The sequence below is a fragment of the Triturus cristatus genome, chromosome 1_2 (assembly GCF_964204655.1).
Source record: "Triturus cristatus chromosome 1_2, aTriCri1.1, whole genome shotgun sequence".
NCBI classification, from domain to species: Eukaryota; Metazoa; Chordata; class Amphibia; order Caudata; family Salamandridae; genus Triturus; species Triturus cristatus.
This window is the reverse complement of record NC_140580.1, coordinates 449,713,344-449,732,639: the sequence shown is the minus strand read 5'-3', so window position 1 is coordinate 449,732,639 and position 19,296 is coordinate 449,713,344. Positions and strand designations below refer to the sequence as shown.

The window sequence follows — 19,296 nt, the reverse complement described above, 5'->3', positions numbered from 1 at the left end:
CTCTATTAGCTGAATTTTGTTGTGGTTGGTATAACCCCATATTTGACAACCATACGTTGCAACGGCCAAACATTTTGCTTTGTAAACCTTTAGGAGAGCTTCAACTGGTCTGGCCCCCAACCTTTTGGTGAACCCCCTAAGCCCTGAAACGGTCCTTGCAAACGCCACACTTCGGCTGTTGTTTTGTGCGCACCAAGTTCCCTTTTCATCAAAGACAACCCCCAAGTAGGGGAATGTGGGTACCCTGCAAACCACTTCCCCACAACAGAAAAAGGTTTTAACCTTGGATTTCCGCTTTCCCCTCCCTGCAATCAGAACCTGGGAATTTTTTGCATTTATTTTTAAATCCAGGTTCTCCATAAAATTTCCAAAGGCATCCAACAACTTTTGTAGTCCTACCCCAGTACGAGCCAGGAGGACAGCGTCATCCGCGTAGAGGAGAACCGGTATGGCCGGTTGCAGAAGCTCTAGTTTCATCAGTTGCCAGTTGGGTTTAGGAGCATGGACTTAGGATTCCAGATCCAGTTTGATACCTAGGGAGATTTCTGAGACTGGATCCAAATTGAGAAGTTTTGTTTTACATTTTTCAGCAAAGCTCTAAATATCATGAACTTTATTTTTGATCAAGACTATCTTCTCAGATTCATTGTCTTGATCAAAAATAAATTTCATGATTTTTGGATCCAGTCCAGGAAAAAACCTAAGATTTTTGTAGAACAAGGTGAATTGCTCTACTAAAATTAGTTGAGCAGGCATTACACAATCCGCCTTAAACTGAAATCTCCCTGCCACCAAAGCCAGTAGAACCCACTCTATTTGCTTAGGAGGAACACAAAACTGGCTGCTGGCAACTTTGTTTTCAGCACTGGACCCCTGGAGTCCGCTGGGTATTATTTCCACACTCTAGCTAAAACGAAATTATGCTTATTTTTTGTTTCATAGTCGGCTGTGCTAATAGCACTCAAGTATTGATGAGTGATATTGTAAATATTTGCATTTTCTTAAATAGATTTAATAGAAAAACGTTTTTCTTTCCTCTACTCAAGGCACTTCAGTATTTACGGAAATTATGTAACCACCCAGCATTGGTTTTGACACCTCAGCATCCAGAGTACAAGCGAATTACTGAGCAGCTGATGGCTCAGAGTTCTTCCCTTCGTGACCTTAGACATGCTCCAAAACTGTCGGCTTTGAAACAAGTAAGTTTTTTTTGGTTTTTTTTTTTGTAGCTCTTAAACACAGATTAGACTATGGCTTGTTAATCACAAAACATAATGCTAATATATTTTTATGGATTCTTTAGTTGGGTGGGTTTCCAAACATTTTTGCAATTCTTTGTGGACTGCTGTTTAGCACCACAGGACTGTTCATAAATTAAAATTGTTTGGATAGTTACCTCGCCATGACTGAAATGTGTTGGGTCTCTAAATAGATGTCTTGCAGACGGACTCCTTACTAAATTAATTTCAGCTTACTTTTACCTGCGACGACCATCTGACCCTTTCCTTCCTCAAACTTGCTACAAATGTTAGTGCACAAGGGGAGACCTCGAGCTGGTCTGTTAACTCTACTTTTGAATATTTACAGAATTTTCCTGGCTGCAGGCTGTCCTTGTGAACTGAATATCCCAGTAGTACCTGTACCAGCCTGAGTACTTCATGTTGGAAATATGGAAAGTGAAAGAGTGCTCTCCTTGTGGTTTGTGGCAAATGTGCAGAGCAATATTTCAGAAAATTATCATACAGACTATCTACTGGCTGTAGCTGGATGACAATGTCAGTTGTGAAATCTGCATGTCATTCTTGCTCTAATCAAAGAGGGACGGAATGAGTTTAACACACTTTAAATCTGAGCACAAGTTGGAGAAAATACAATTCTTAGAATGTCCTCAAATGGTTACCATTCTCAATGATTTGGGTCCCAAGCCCCAACAGGTGAGGGATATTGTGGCTTCCAAATCCCCAGGGTTCATGCTGATGTCTCACTAATTATCATTCTGAGTATCTGTCCGACCCCGGGGTTTTATACCAGCTCTGCTTTGAAATTAGGTGCCTTACCATGCAACCATTGGCATATATTTTTTGTCGTCCTGGTACAAGACACTGAGCTTTTCAGAGTGAAGATCCTTTTGCGATGATCTCTCCACCCTCAATGACATTCTTGGCAGTCAAGTCTTCGGCGATTTTGAGATCATGCTCTCTTAAAGGAAGTATTGACCTCAACATCCATAACACCTATGCAAGATTACCCAGAACAATGTAGTCTATAAGAGAAGGAAGCAAGAAACGAGTAAGGGAGGGGAAAATGCTGAATCTAAGATATTGTGCCAGAGAGGCATATTGCAGAGGTGGTAGGTTGCTCTCCCTTCACCAAGGATGTGTGAGGAATACATGAATTCCTGAAAATTATTCTCAAGGAAGACAAGAGTATGCAAAGCTAGACACAATTCAGATCAAGGTCTATCAATTGTTCACTACTCGTGGAACTATCCAGCAACCCCTCCAGAAAGAGCTATCTGGATCAGGAGTCTAACACACTCTACCCTTGTGTAAAGAAGTGCCTGTTTGAAGAACTTGTGTCCTTGAAGGGCGTCACCATCTATTCACCTTACGCTTCCTCTCTTTCAAAGGACCGTGTCAAACATATGTTATAGGGGCAATATGATTAGAATTGAACTTTTGTCATTGAAGACCGGCACAATGCTTCCATTTGGCCCTGGTGCGGGAACGGAAGATTTTTAGTAGCCCTCTGCTTAGAACAACAGCAAAGCACTGTTCAAGAGTCCAATGTCTGTTTTTATCCATTCTTCTCTGTCAGTATAAAAAGGAGCCAGATTCCACAGACTTCTCTGCACATTGTCCAGAACCAGACTACGTGGTGGCAGCTGCTGACAGCAGATGTTTGCAGGGCATGAGAAAGTCAAATCTCTTGCAGTGCATTCCATACAATCCTTGCATCCCATGCAGTAGAGTTCCTCAGGTGATATGACGAGGAGCAGTGGGAAATCCTGGAAAAACGTGCTCCCTTCCAAGCTTAGAAGGTTCTAGAGTAGAACTTCTCCAGGCATAGCCCCAGGTGGTAGTCAGTAACCCTCTGCAAACATTGTCCTTGGATGCAGATATCTAGCTGCAGACTCCTTAACTTTTGAATTCCCTCCAGGCACCAGAGTGCACCAGGAAAGTTTACAGCAGCAGCACCTCTGCGTGTCAGTAGATGGTGTTGCGAGACTCCGTATCGATGTCGTTCACACCTGTGATGTCACCAGAGTCCATATAAGACATCCTCCGACGCGCTGACATCAGTTTCTTCTTTTCCGCGATGCCACACTGATCCAGAGAAGTGGTACCTCTGGACATTTTAGCCATCTTCTATCGTTTTCGTTGAGGGAAAGAGTGGGCCTTTTTCATTCCCTCCGGTTTTAAGGATTTTCAGTCCTGTGGTCCTCATATGTCGGCCAATGACCCCCACACCATCTGTATGTGGTGCCTGGGTGAGCATCATGATTGGACCTCATGTGACTCCTGTCAACTGCTTCGACCTAAGGCACTTAACGAGTGGCGGATGAAGCTGCTGGTGGCACAGGTGACACAGCGCTCCTAGACGTCCTGTAGGCCTTGGTCTCCTCCACACTCCAGGGACCATCAGCGAGGTTGCTCCAAGGGCTGTTCCCATGGATGTCGTTCACGTTTCTAGTCTCGCGGTTAGTCACGACACAAGCGTTCCAAGCCACGTCAGACCCATACTTCACCTGTGGAGTCGGGGGAAAAGAGTCTTCCCTGTGCCTCCCAACATATCCTGGAGCTGAGGCATTAGATCTTGAAGATCCTTTCTTTCAACTACATCGTGATAGGAGTGCTTACAACTAACGCAAAATTCCTAACAAAAGTGGATTCTAATTTTAATTTATCTATTGATTTACCATTTTTTCCCCACAACCAGACAGTTGCAGAAAGGGTACTACATGCATCAGATGTTAGAAGGGCACTAATGTATTATATTGACAGGACTAAATCATTTAGAAAAACAATTGTTTGTTGCCTTTGGCCCTCCTTGTATGGCAAAGGCAGTTTAGAAATCAAGCATTTCAAGATGGATAGTTAAATGCATCCAAATATGCTATATAAGCTAAACGACTTCTGTTACCCTAAAAGCCCACTCTATTAAGAAAGTTGGAGCTTCCATTTCCTTCTTGGGGTACATACCTATTGCTAAAATGTGTAAAGCAGTAACATAGTCTACCCCACATACTTTTACAACGCATTATTGTGTGGACGTATTTGCACACCAAAAAGCAAATGTTGGTCAAGTGATACTTAACTCTTTTTCAAACTGCAACCCCCATAAGTTAACCACTACCTTGAGAGACAAACTGCTTTACAGTATATGCAAAGCATGTGTATCTACAGTAACACATGCCTCAAACAGGTTATGTTACTTACCTGGTAAGCGTCTTTGCTTGGCATGTTGTGCTGTAGATTCACATGCGCCAACCCTCCTCACCAATAAATCTTGTGTAGATTGCAGTTCATACTTTTTATTTATCCAGTATTAGGGTATCTTTCATAGATTCACATGCCTGAATCATTCCCCGTCGTCGGGAATGGGAGTCGCCGGTAAATAACAAAGTAATGTCCAGAAGACATAAGACAGCCATAGGCCTCAGAGGCCTTAGCTTAGTAAGCTATCCACGTCCTTATGTAAAAAAGGACCAAATTTTGGCCAGAGCCAATCAGCTAACACCACCCTCTAGAACCTTCCTGGTAGGAGCTCTAGTCCCTCAGATTTTCTACCGCACGTTGTGCTAAGGGAGTCTCCACTGAGCTCTGCTCATTTCTTTGGATTTGACAGTATTTCTTCTCAACTTTCTGGATTTTCAGCATGGCTGATACACCTAAGAAGGGTTTATTCAGGCCCTGCGCCTCTTGCGGAAAGAAGAGGCTACATATCGACGACCAACACAAGGACTGCTTGAATTGCCTCTATCCCAGTCATAGTTCTAAGGACTGCAAGGTATGTCGGACTTTCTCTTCTAAGACCTTGAAAGACCGAGAGGGGCGCCTTTTAATCTGGCTGCAAAGGCTGAAGGACAAGGATGTGGTGTCCTCTGAGGAGAGTGAGAGTTCCTCAGTTGCGTCTCACTCCTCATCTAAAAGACCAAGGGTGGCATCGCCGGGCCCTTCGTCGCAGCCACCTCAAAAGAAGACGCAGAAAAAGTCTTCAGAGGTCCAGGATTCGCCTGTTCCAGGGAGCTTGTCTCCTAAGGTGATGCCCCACACCTTCAAAAAGCCTATTGCCACCTCGTCGACGACAATGTCGACAGTAGCGTCGACGAGAAAGTCTCCTTCGACAGCGATTTCAGTTACATCGTCGACGACGACTCTATCGACGATGACATCCCATTCCATGTCCTCGACGACGACAACTCCATCGTCGACGGCAGGCAAGACAATTCCGTCGACGTTAGCCATAAAAAAGTCGTCGTCGAGTAAGCTGTCGACGGGAGGGTCGACGACGACACCGTCGACGAGAGCTTCAACAACATCATCGTCGACGACAACATCGTCGATGAAGACACCGACGACGAAGACACCGTCGACGAAGACACCGTCGACGACGAGGGTACCGTCGACGAGAATATCACCGTCGACGCCGTCGTCGACGTCATCGTCGACGTCATCGTCGACGAGGAGACCGTCTTCATCATCCTCGTCGTTGACGACGACCCCGACGACGATCTCGTCGACTGCATTGATACCTGTAACGTCGGTTACAGCTATACCATCGAGCCCCTTGAGGGGTATAGACACGGACGACCAGGGTACATTTGTGCATGCACAAATAACCAAGCGTGCATTAACTCCGGCCCTCACTTCGCCCAGTAAGGTCTCAACCTTGCCTCCCACTCGCCTCTTTGAAGAGGAGGATTCGGATGACGCTAGTCTCTTTCCTGCGGCGACTAGTCCATCACAGCTCCATGTAAAGTACCAGGATGTCTCGGATTACGAAGACAATCCCCAGGACTATGAGGAGGTTCCTCATCAAGAATACATGCCGCCTCCACCTTCCATGGTGTGTCTACCGGCAGCCTTGGTCACAGACCTTCAGCTCTTAATAACGGACTATAAGCAGCGTTTTCCGACTCCGGCACCTCAACCGATGCCTGCGGGGCCTTCCACTCCACGGCCACGACCGCCTCCACTGCTTTTGGAGAGGACGGCACCTCCGCCTCGGCCCACCACGGACGACGAGGAGGAGGAGGAGGAACCTGAGGAAGGAGAACTCCAGGACGTCCAATCCCAACAAGATGAATGGGACGATTACATCCTTCCGGCTCCTGTTTCGCCTGTCCCTACCACAGCCGACTCACCGCCCGACGACATCGGCGGTTTCCACAACATCATTGAAAGGGCGGCCCAGCGCTTCCAGATCCCGATGCCTTCGCATCAACAAGACTGTTTCTTATATGACTTTAAGGAACCCTTCAAGAAGTCCGTCCGGGCAATTCCGATAATTGATTATATTTGGGACCAGGGCATAAAGATAATGCAGAACCCTTCATCAGTGCCACCGGTTCTACCACGCCTGGACAAGAAATATAAAGCTCCGGACACGGCTCCGGTTTGTCTTACAGGCCATCCAAAGCCGGACTCGGTTATCACTCAGGCTGCGCAGAGGAGGGCAAACAACCCAGCTGCGCTGTTGACAGCTCCGCCGGATAAAGAAGGGCGACGTATGGATAACATAGGGAAACGTTTCTCCTCTATGTCAGCCTTGACAGTGCGTGCCTCCAACGCTACTGCACTATTGGGACGGTACAACCGACAAATGTGGGCGGACATTGCCCCATATCTAGCGGATTTGCCTTCTGACTTAAAAGAAGAGGCAAGGAAGATTCTGTTGGAGGGTGAACGATCTGCCACGGAACTGATAGACTGTGCAATGGATATTGCTTCCACAGGTTTTAGACAGCTGGCTGGTGCGGCTGTTCTCCGGCGCCAGGGTTGGCTCAAGGCAACTTCTTTCAGGCCGGAGGTCCAGACAAAAGTCCTGGACATGCCTTATGATGGCCAGCTTCTATTCGGTCCTCTTATTGACGAGGCATTGCAAGGTATCAAAAAAGATAGATACTGCCAGAGCCCTGGGGTCTCTGCAATCTCGGAACCCTTCCTTTCGTGGGTCCAGAGGAAGAGGTCAGACTTCCTCCAGAGGAGACTTTCAACAGCGTTCCTCTTTCTCCTCTTCCCAGCAGTACCGTCCACAATCTCAGCAGCGACAACAGTCGTCTTACCACAAAACTTCCTTTCGTAACAGAGGAGGAAGACAAAAGGGTGCCGCGCGGCGGCAATGACTTCCAGATGCAGCCGGTCACAAACTTGTCTCCATCCTACAAGATTGGCGGAAAAATCTCCCATTTTCTAAAAAATTGGCAAACGATAACTACGGACCGATGGGTCCTCCAATTAATACAATTCGGCCATTCCCTGGAATTCATACAAATTCCTCCTCAAACTCCTCCCCGCCAAAGGGCTCACAAAAACCTGCGCCCATTACTCAAAGAAATAAAGATTATGCTTCTAAAGGGAGCTATAGAGAAAGTTCCCCTAAGCCAACGAGGGAGAGGGTTCTACTCCCATTTCTTTCTCATCCGAAAGAAAGAGAAAAAATGGAGACCCATATTGGACCTCAGAAATCTCAACAAATTTCTGAAAAAACAGTTGTTTCGAATGATTACCATACAGGAGGTTTTGCATTTACTCAACGCAAACGACTACATGGTGTCGGTGGACCTTCAGGACGCCTATTTTCATGTCCCAATACACCGCAACCACAAGAAGTTCCTGCGTTTCATGGTGGCGGGCAGGCATTACCAGTTTCGGGTTCTGCCTTTTGGGCTCAAATCGGCGCCACGCATTTTCACCAAATGCCTAGCACCAGTGGCGGCGTACCTACGCCGTTCCCACCACCAAGTCTTCCCGTATTTAGACGACTGGCTTATCAAGTCCCCATCACAAGAAGGCGTGATAAGATCTTCCAACGCTTGTCTGACACTCTTCGAGTCACTGGGGCTCACTCTCAACCACGACAAATCTGTCCTGCAACCATCCCAATGCATGCAATTTTTGGGAGCCACACTAGACACCATCCACAGGAAAGCATTCCCGTCACAGGAACGCCAGGACAAACTTCAATCTCTGGCACTCCAGGTAATGACAAGAAAGACACTCGGTGCGCCTCTTCAAATCCCTCCTCGGGATGATGTCCTCCTGCATTCTATTAATCCCACATTGCCGCTTACGGATGCGACCCCTACAAGAGGCTCTGTCGAACCAGTGGATCCAGTGTACAGGGTCTTTCGACGACGTCATCCAAGTAACCCCGGCGATCAAACAGGCTCTGCAATGGTGGGTTCGCCCCAAGAACCTTTCGCAAGGCTTGCCTTTCTTGCTTCCTGCTACTCCTCATATAATCACCACGGACGCCTCCTTGGAAGGCTGGGGAGCTTTCCTTCAGGAGCTACAGATAAGCGGAAAGTGGTCCCTTTCGGAGAAAATGCTTCATATCAACCTTTTAGAGCTCCGAGCAGTCTACCTAGCTCTAGTGGCTTTCCTCCCGAGGATAAAGAACTCAGTAGTGCTTGTCCGGACAGACAACACCACGACAATGCACTACCTGAACAAGCAGGGAGGGACTCGTTCACTGACACTTTCGCGCGAATCGCAGAAAATCTGGAACTGGCTGCTCCGCCACAACATCTCTCTCCGAGCAGATTATGTTCCAGGCACCCACAATGTGTTGGCAGATTATCTAAGCAGGAGGCAGGCAGCGTGCCACGAGTGGGAACTGGATCAGCAGGTCCTCGACAATATCTTCGCCCAATGGGGCACACCTCAGCTGGACCTATTCGCCACCCAACGCAACGCCAAATGCCAATACTTTGCAAGCTTGCATCCCCAACCAGGATCCCTGGGGAATGCCTTTTCGATAGCATGGTGCAACGTCTTTGCATACGCCTTTCCGCCATTTCCCCTGATCCCCAGGGTACTACGGAAGATGAAGGCGGAACCTTGCACTTTGATATTGATAGCCCCAGCTTGGCCACGCCAACACTGGTTCTCGGAACTTCACCTCCTCTCCCAGGAACCTCCGATCAGGCTGAAAACGTTTCCATCTCTTCTGACGCTCAGCGATCAGCAGATTCAACATCCGGATCTAGCCTCTCTCAGGTTATCAGCTTGGCTCCTGAGTTCAGAGAGTTTCGGGGCCTAGACATTCCTCCAGACTGCAGACGAATTCTAGCTCGGGCTCGAGCAGATAGTACCAACAAGACCTACTCACTCAAGTGGAAAAGATTCTGTATCTGGTGTAAGACTAATAAGTTGCATCCTTTTTCTTCCACCCCAGGACAAGTCTTACCCTACCTTTTACATCTGGCAGAATCTGGTCTTGCTCATGCCTCCATTAAAGTTCACCTAGCTGCAATCTCACGTTTCAGAAGATCTTCTTCCGGCCCCTCTTTATGGTCTCATAGACTCATAAAGCAATTCATGAAAGGACTGTTTCGCACATTCCCTCCAGTAAAGCCTGTTCCACCGGCCTGGCACCTTAACATAGTTCTAGCTCAATTAATGAAGCACCCGTTTGAGCCCATCCACAGAGCTGACCTTAAATTTGTTTCCTGGAAGGTGGCACTTCTACTAGCTCTCACCTCGGCAAGGCGAGTGGGAGAGCTCCAAGCATTCTCTATCCAGGACCCATTCCTGCAATTCAAAAGGGATAGAGTCCTTCTCCGCACAAATCCAGCTTTCATTCCCAAGGTTCCATCTCACTTCCACCTCAACGAACCTATTGTTTTACAATCATTCTTCCCAAATCCACAAACAGTGGCGGAACGAACTCTACATTCACTAGACATTCAGCGTTGCTTGAAATTTTACATTGAGAGAACGAAATCTTTTCGTAAATCAAATCAGCTATTCATAGCCTACAGCAGACCTCGAAGAGGGCTTCCGCTCACAAAACAGAGCATTTCCCGCTGGATTTCTTCGGCCATTTCTTTCTGTCACCAACAGGCAGGACGTCCGTTGAGAACAACGGTCCGTGCCCACTCCACAAGGGCCATGTCTACTTCCATGGCTCTTTTTGCTGGGGTGCCCATTGTGGACATTTGTAGAGCGGCCACATGGAAGACGCCGCATACCTTCACCAAGCATTACTGCCTGGATGCGGAGATCATGAAGGATGCGTCAGTGGGCCAAGCGGTACTACGTCATCTTTTTAAATAGAGGTGAGCCCTTTCTTTCATCCCACCATCCTGAGTTTATGCACATTTCGCACTATAATGTATGCATTACTTATTCATTGCTTTACAGTAGCACTGTTATTTATCTCAGATAGATGTGGTTATCTAATACCTGTATGTTATCCATATCTTTCGAAATGTGCCTTTTTCACTGCTTGCTACTCTGATTCAGGCATGTGAATCTATGAAAGATACCCTAATACTGGATAAGGAACGCGTTACTTACCTGTAACTGCGGTTATCCAGTATTGGTATCTTTCATAGATTCACATGCAACCCACCCGCCTCCCCTGGAAGGGCTCTCTCGGATCTCTCAGTATACAGCTGCTTAGCACTGTGCTCACGAAAATCTGAGGGACTAGAGCTCCTACCAGGAAGGTTCTAGAGGGTGGTGTTAGCTGATTGGCTCTGGCCAAAATTTGGTCCTTTTTTACATAAGGACGTGGATAGCTTACTAAGCTAAGGCCTCTGAGGCCTATGGCTGTCTTATGTCTTCTGGACATTACTTTGTTATTTACCGGCGACTCCCATTCCCGACGACGGGGAATGATTCAGGCATGTGAATCTATGAAAGATACCAATACTGGATAACCGCAGTTACAGGTAAGTAACGCGTTCCTTCCTACCTATCGAATGGCCATCTCATTGCGAACATGTACAGCTTTCTTAAATTCTCACATACCCATGGAAAAACAATCTGACTATGGCGTTGATAACCATGTGCAGAATTACCAAGAGTAGGAGTCGTACAGCCTCGTGACTTGAACATTTCTTGGAACAAAAGAAACTTGTAATCATCCGAGCCCTACAATAGATGTCGGACGTATGCAAAGCATGTGTATCTACAGCACTACATGCCAAGAACAGATGCTTACAAGGTAAGTAACCTAATCATTTTCAGAGATCCTGATGACATCAGGGCAATCTTTTGTCCTGGAACATAGCCGGCGTGAAAAGGAACTTGGCGTCACTTTCAGGTCATCAAAGTTAATACAGTGGTGATAGCAGCCATTCAAGAAACCTGGAAAACTGTGGACTGGGGTGTTGCCAGATTAAGGTTTCAATTTAAAAGCAGCTAAGGGGCATTTTGAGAGACCTGATGGGGGCCTCTTGCCTTTTTGGTTTCTGCTTTGAATGATGTTGTGGTGTCTGCCTTATCTAGTGATTCTCCAAACTTTTTAGTTGTTCGTATCTGGGCTGTTAAGACAGGTAGGGGGATATAAAGGGATGTCCTGATCGTAGTAGAGGGGACTACCTGGGGTCTTCCTATCTGATTCTCAACACATTTCTCCCCGAAATTTGGTAAAAAATATTCTATTCCGGAAATTGCCACTTTTGTTGGGTTAGACCCAACAGCTGTTTCATTGTGTGCCCATCTTTGTGATGGGCAATTTTAATGAAAAAATGTCTCCTAGGCAGACAAGAGACTTCATTCAAAGAGATAAAGATATGGCAGTGAATATTCCCTGGCGGGTCTTGATCAGTCAGATAGGGGATCTGTCTGGCAGGCACTTGGATACCCTACTCAGTAGCTGTCAGTATGTCCATAATAAACAGTAGGTGTCCTGGAGATCAGCTGACTCGACCGACGTTTGACAATGGGAGGGAAAAACCCCTCCCTGATCGGTCCATTGACAAATTGGGATTCACTGACACCTTAGCCAGGTCTATACCCACCTTCAACCCAGACGTTAACACCATGGACGATAATATCTCGGAATGGCTATTAAAGGCTTGCGATACTCATGCCCCACTCACCAAATTCACACACACTCGACACACAGATGCTCATAAATGGTTCTCCACCGAGTTAAAAAAAAAAAAAAAAAAGCTCGAGCTCCGTCAGAAAGAAAATGGAGGCTAAAATACTCCATGGAGGGCAAATTACAGTTCTCTTTAGCTCGTAAAGACTATAAAAGAGCTATACGGGAAGCCAAAGCGACCTACTTCTCGGCCAGAATACTAAACGCCCATAACAAACCTTCACCATAGTTAACGACCTCTGCAATACCGAAAGAACCCATCCCAATCAGACACCTACTCAAGATTTTTGTAACTCTCTGAACACCTACTTTCTGGATAAAATATCCATTATCAAAGCCAGCATTCCCACTACCCTCTGTACGGAAAACCTGGTCACCTTGCCAACAAACCCAATTATTATGGATCATTTCCCCGCCATATGCCCCCCCCAGACTCTTTCTGATCTGTTGGCTCGTATCAAATCTGGCTCCCCTAATGACTGCTGTCCCCCACACATTCTAAAGGATGTCTTGTCCACCCTTCCTCATAGCGTGCTTCCCTTTCTTAACGAACCTCTTCTCCAAGGTAAGGTTCCCACTGCCTTTAGGAACGCGATAGTGGTCACTCTACTAAAAAAAAAACGGGCTGACCCTCTGAAACCCCCAACTACCGCCCCATTTCCCTTCTTCCTTTTCTGGCCAAGATTCTAGAGGCCTAAGTCGCGAGGTCCCTCTCTAATTTTGTCGAACAGTCTGATCACTTAGCGCCTAATCAAGCTGGTTTTCGACCCGCCCATTCAACTGAATCAGTTATCCTCGCAGTACTGGATACCTTGGGAGCAAACGCAGATAGGGGCATTCCTCAGGTGCTTGTACTTCTGGATCTGTCGGCCGCGTACGACACGGTCAACCATAACATTCTGTTGGCCCGTGTCGAGCAGGCTGGCATACAGGGTTCTGCATACAGCTGGATTAAGTCCTTCCTCGACGGCAGAACACAAGCGGTCCGACTCGGCCCTTTTACTGCGCCTAAGATCGCCACCTCTTGCGGTGTCCCCCAGGGTTCATCCCTCTCCCCCCCACCTATTTAATCTCTACCTTAAGCCCTTGATCAACTCCTTAAACAGGAAGATAACCACCTTAAATTATGCAGACGATCTTCAACTCTTCTTTACACTGGATTCCCTGGACTCTGCCCTGGAATTCCAAGCCACTATGCTTCACATCCAGCGATGGATGAACCTTAACCATCTTAAGCTCAACCCCGGCAAGACAGAATTAGTCCTGCCGGGAAAGAGCGAGATCGCGTGGGGCTCACCCTTCTGGCCTACTGATCTTGGACCACCCTCCACTCCCTCTTCAGTGAAAAGCCTGGGAGTCACTCTAAATTCCGGCCTCTCGCTCAGGGGACAGGTGGGGACAGTAGTCTCCTCATGTGTTTTCCAATTGGGGAAAATAGAAAAATTGCCCATTTGCTGACTCATTCGGCCCTCATTCAGGCTGTGATAGCCCTCGTACTATCGCGTCTCGACTTCTCTAATTCCATCTATCTCGGTCTGCCTATGTTCCTACTCAAATGTCTACAAATAGTACAGAACCAGGCAGCGAGACTGATATTTAAGCAACCTAAATGGCAATCCGCCGGCCCCCTGCTAGCCAAACTGCACTAGCTACCCATCGCCCAACGTGCAGTCTTCAAGACCGGATGCTTGATTTTCAATGCCTTGTACTACAGGAGCCCCAAATTCATCAGTCATTTGATTGTAAAATATGTCCCACACCGTAACCTACGGTCTGCCCATCTTAGACTACTAACTATCCCGGTCTTCAAACTTAAACACCAGGGAGGGTGCAGGTTCTCCTACCTTGCCCCGAGTTTCTGGAACTCTTTACCATTGGACATCAGGATGCAGGACAACTTGATGGGGTTTAGAAAGGCTCTCAAGACCTGGCTATTTGTGCAAACCTACGCATAGCTTTTCCCGCCGTGACACACTTAACAATTAGCGCCATGAAACCTTACAGTGACCGTGCGCTTTATAAGCTCTTATTAACATAACATTATGTGATTATATCCTCCGAGTATTTTGGTATGGTGCAGGATCTTTTTGTAGGTGACCACGATGGTAGTAACCATAAGCCTCTTGTCCTCACACTTTTTAGGGGGACCGATAGAACGAGAGAGGTGGCCTAATAGCTGGCCCCTGCATTCTAAAAAAGTGCATAGGATTGGTGGCCAAGATGGCGGAGAATTAGGACGTGCCTTCTCTCCTCTCCTCCGCCTGCCGGCAAATAAGCATAAACTCCGGCACCGGAGCCCGCCAACTAGCACTGACCTGAGGCTGGTGGTGTCATGGGTCTCCTGGCGATCCGACTACTGAACTGCCGGGGCCCGCGGTGCTGGCACTGCCTGCTGACGAGGGTCGGCCTGAATGGGAGAATCTAACACGCCCGCGGCTGCTGCTGAGAAGGTCGCTCTGTCGGCGGCTGATCGCGAAGTGCTGCGACGCCTGTGGCACTTCGCCTGCCTCCCATGGCCTCTCCTCACTGCCCGGGTTCAGATAGCGGCGTACGCGGGCACCAGTAAACATGGAGCCTGCCATTTTATGATTGGGAGTGGAGGACCTGGCGACTGCTACCCGGGTGGAGGTAGGCCCGGAGCGACTGGGGCTCGGCGGCGGCGGTTCACCTGGAGTGCCCTGCCCATCCACGCTTCAGCGGCTGGAGACCCGCAGCTGCGGGGGCCGACGTGCTGCGCTCCATGTTTCTGGAGCTGGCGGTGGGGTGGGCGGCCATCGGGGGGTAGTTCGGCCCCCGGTTCGCAGCACAAGACGGCGACCTGGTGCCCTGCAGCGGCAGGCCCGGCTGCACCGACCTTTCCTGCTGCGACCTGCGGGCCTGTCCCTGAGGCCTATGCGACGTCAGTGAGGGCCCTCTGGAGACGGGCGAGGAGCGGGGCGAGCCCTGAGAGTGCAGGAGCCTGTTGCGAGCGGACCGGGCCCTCCTGGAGCGTCCTGGGCCCCAGCGCCGAGAAGCACTACAGCGATGTTCGCCAGTGAGTCCTGCTGTACGCCCACCTCTGTGGCAATCCCTGTTGCCCGGCCCCGACCGGGGGCTCCTGGATCGCTTTCCACGACTGGCGGGCCTACTGGACAGACCTTTGCGGGCCCCTCTCCCTGAGCAGCCAGATCTCCTGGGACGCCTTAGAATGGTCCCTGGCAGTGAATCCAAGTGACTCGGCGAGGCAACAGGGCCCTGAAAGTAGTGTATTGCAGACCTCCAAGCTGGGCCCATCACCCCAGGCCACACGCACAGACGCTCCGACTCGGAGGGCTACCGTGGCCTGTCGCCCTTATCCCCAAACGCTCCCTGCCTGTGCCTTCACGGATCCGAAGGGTGGATGTAGAGCTATACACTGGAGGGGGTTGCTTAGACCACTGGCGGACAATTCACATTGTTGCCTCTCGTGAACGGCAGAGTGAGCACACCTGGCCTAGGCACTGCAGACTGCAGATTGGCACAGTGAGGACAGCCGGTCGACAGAGGCAGCTTGCGGGGTTTGACCCGTGGCCGGAAAGAACAGCGCCGCAAACTTGGCCGAATGACATCCACCCGGGGGCAGGAAGGACAAGCAAGTTCCGAAGGAGAACTCACTCAAGGATCTCTTCGCTGGGGCGAGGATTGTGGGACTGGTGGAACCTGACTGAGCAGGAACAACGGCACACATGGCCGCCGCCGCGGAGGAGCTGGTGACGCAGGCTTTCCTGTAATCCCTGTTCGCCAGTCTGCGGGACGACCTCCAAACGTTGAAACGCGATCTCACGGCGGAGATCAAGGACATCCGCAAGGATGTGGAGGATATAGGGGATAGAGCGGCATCGCTGAAGGCCAAAAGCGACACCCGGGACGCCGAACTTGCAGCCATGCAACAGGAGGTCCTACGGATCCATGAGCAACAAGTAGATGTCCAATCCCACCTGGAAGACCTCGAACCGTTCCCGCCGCCATAATATTCGAATTAGGGAAGTGCGCACCGACGAGGAGGCAGGCGATATTTTTGGTTGTGTTCGAGACCTCTTCAAATTTGTCTTGGGCAACCCTCCAGACTTTGATCTTAAACTGGACAGAGCGCACAGAGAAGGCCGCCCCAGGGCACCGATGGCTCCTCCAGCGGACATTTTGTTCTGCGTTCAGGACTACCGCACCAAGAAAGATGTCCTCCGTAAGGCCCGCTTGCTGCAGCCGATCACTTTCCGTAACCAACCGCTGGCCCTCTATCAAGACCTCTCCGCCATCACACTCCAAAAACGCCGGACCTTCCGGCCCATCACGGAGTTCCTACACCAAAGAAACCTCTCCTATTCCTGGGGCACCCGTTCCGCCTTGTATTCAGTCACGAGCGGAAGCTGTTACAACTACGCTCTCTGAGGCAGAGCAAACTTCTGGGGGATCCCTCTTCCAGAGGACTCTGATGGAGAGCGCTCGGATCGGGAATTCAGTGATGGCCGCCCGAGGTGGAGGCGGCAGCGTCGACGGCACCGCGCATGGAGGCCGGATCCACAGGAGGCCAAGAAGGAACAGGCTGCTCTAGCGGCGCTGCCGGGAGCTCTGGCCACCACAAACAGTAAACAACTGTCCCCAGCTGCTGTGATGTGGTCTTTCACTGCTGTTCGGGGGTGGAGGGAGAGGGGGGTGTTCACATAGGCAATCATTCGACCCCACATACTTTTTTACTGCTCATCCTGGGATGACGGACTAATGATTAAACTCACCGACTCTATTTTTCCCTTTTGACGCCAGTTGTGCCTTGTTTTCTCTTTTTCAATTCTCATGGGTCTTTACTTCTTTCTTCACTTTACCCATCCCTCTTCGCTGTCCTTCTGGGGGAGCCCGGTCCAAAGGGCATGACGAGGCCTCTATTCTCGCGCTAGCGTTCAGGCGCCCTGGTAGTGCTGCTGTTTTAATCCATATCTCGGTGTAAGATGCCGCCACCTTCACTTAAGGTTCTCACTTTTAACGTGAGAGGACAACAATCCCATTAAGCGCTGGGCACTCCTCTCATACCTCGAGAGTATGCGGGCAGACATCTGCCTACTTTAGGAGACCCATCTCCTCTCTAAGGACTGCCTCCGGCTTTGGTCCCGTGCCTTCCCGACCCAATTCTTCTCTTCCACATCTTACAAAATGGCAGTGGTAGCTATTCTGGTTTCCGGGGCCTTTCCAGGGCAAGGCAGCTCAGAAGGGACTTGAGATTAAGGGCAGACCTCTCACCTATCACTTCACTATAGGGGGGGCACACTGTGGTTGAGAGCTCAGTATATGCCCCTAATGAGGGACAGGAACGCTTTCTGCAAGACGCTCTAATGGCTGCCACTGCAACTCAGGCGCGCCACATATTACTGGGGGGGACCTCAACATAGTATTCAACAATGACCTTGACAGGTCGGCACAGCGCTCGAACCAGGTTGGTGCTCTTTCCTCCACAGGGCTCACCAGACTACACGACCTGGACCTCACAGATCTCTGGCGACACCACCACTCTCATTCGTGGGCATTCTCGTATTATTCCAACGCCCATAAAACCTAAGCAAGACTATACTAACTGGTTCCCTGCCTGATCACAACCCGGTGGAAATCACGCTGGCACTCCCACAGATTCGATGACCGGCCAGACACTGGCGCTTTCAGGACGCTCTCTTGCACAGGCCAGACACAGTCACCCAGATAAAGCGCGCAATAAAGGATTACCTCTCGCACAATGACACACCAGACACCGCTCTCTCCACGCGCTGGGAGGCCCTTAAAGCGGTCATCAGGGAGAGGTTATTGCTATCTCTTCCGTGGATAATGCGGATCGCAAGGTAAGGAGCTGACGCAGATGGTGCGGGAACTTGAGCAGATGCACCAACGAACCGGAGCCCCCCATATTTGGCGACAACTCATGGCCGCTCGGAAGCAACTGTCGGCTTTAGACAGGGACAAGGCAGAATATGCTGCAATGCGGCTACAACACTCCTTCTACACATGTGGAGATAAAAGTGGCCGCCTCCTTGCGCACAGGCTCCGTGAGGTTCGCTTACGTAAGGGCATCCAAGAAATCAGGAACGGCATGTGTAATACATGCTCCGATGACGTGGCTATTGTCGACACCTTCCGCAAGTTTCATGCTCAACTCCACGATGACCAGCCTCTGGATGAGGCGAACATCGACTCCTACCCAACCGTGGCCCACCTCCACACCCTAACACCGGACCAGGCAGCCCATATTGAAAGAAAAATTAGGCCGGAGGAGGTTATTTCAGCCTTTGCCCGTCAAACTGGGGTAATCTTCTGACCCAGATGGCTACACAGCAGCTTTCTATAAACAATTTTGCGCGATACTTGCTCCCCTGCTCACCCGGCTTTTTAACTCTTTTGCGGCATCCGGGGCCATCCCCCCGCCTCCATGCTAGAGGCGGCGATAGTCATCCTCCCCAAGCCCGGGAAGGATAAGGCAGAATGCAGCTCATATTGACCTATCTCACTCCTGAACATAGACTTGAAGCATTCTGGCGAGCCGGCTCGCCCCCTACATGCAGGGGCTGGTGGACCCTGACCAAGCCGGGTTTATACCGCAATGGCAGACAAGCGACAACACGAAACGGGTCACTCACCACATTGAAAAGGCCTTCTGCATACCGGGGAAGTACATGCTTCTCACGATCGACGCAGAGAAGGCCTTTGATCGGGTCCACTAGCCATATCTCGAGCAGGTATTGGCCCGCATAGGCTTTGGGGAGAAAATGCGGACCCACATCTTTAATTGCTACTGGTCCCCAACGGCGACGGTAAGAATTAACGGGCACACCTCCACTCCCTTCCCAATTCATAGGGGAACGAAACAGGGTTGTCCTCGGTCACCTCTCCTCTTCGCTCTCTATATGGAGCCCATGGCGCAGAGGGTTAGAAATCACATTCAGATCACAGGCATCTGCTTTGGGGGGGGATACCCACACCATCAGCTTGTACGCGGACGATGTGCTAGTCACTCTAGCAAACTTTGAGAGAGCACTGGGCGCTTTCGTGGCGGAACTAGATATATTTGCCAGAGCCTCTGGGTTCAAGGTCAACCTGACTAAATCTATAGCGTTGAATCTCTCACTACTACCGCAGGAGAGGGCTGACCTGCAAGCTCATTTTCCTCTACGTTGGTCGGATGACACCGTCCCATATCTGGGTATACATTTGGCCCCAACCCTGCAGGACATGAGACTA

At 49.7% G+C, this 19,296-nt stretch overlaps 1 protein-coding gene across 2 annotated transcripts in view; it reads left to right on the top strand.

Moving 5' to 3' along the window:
* BTAF1 (B-TFIID TATA-box binding protein associated factor 1) overlaps positions 1–19,296 on the top strand; it is an 852,875-nt gene that overhangs the window by 782,486 nt on the left and 51,093 nt on the right. For both annotated transcript variants that reach the window (XM_085606166.1, XM_085606165.1), the window contains exon 34: positions 1,047–1,199. In XM_085606166.1, the coding sequence (XP_085462292.1) occupies positions 1,047–1,199 (153 nt within the window). The remainder of the gene's footprint in view (positions 1–1,046; positions 1,200–19,296) is intronic.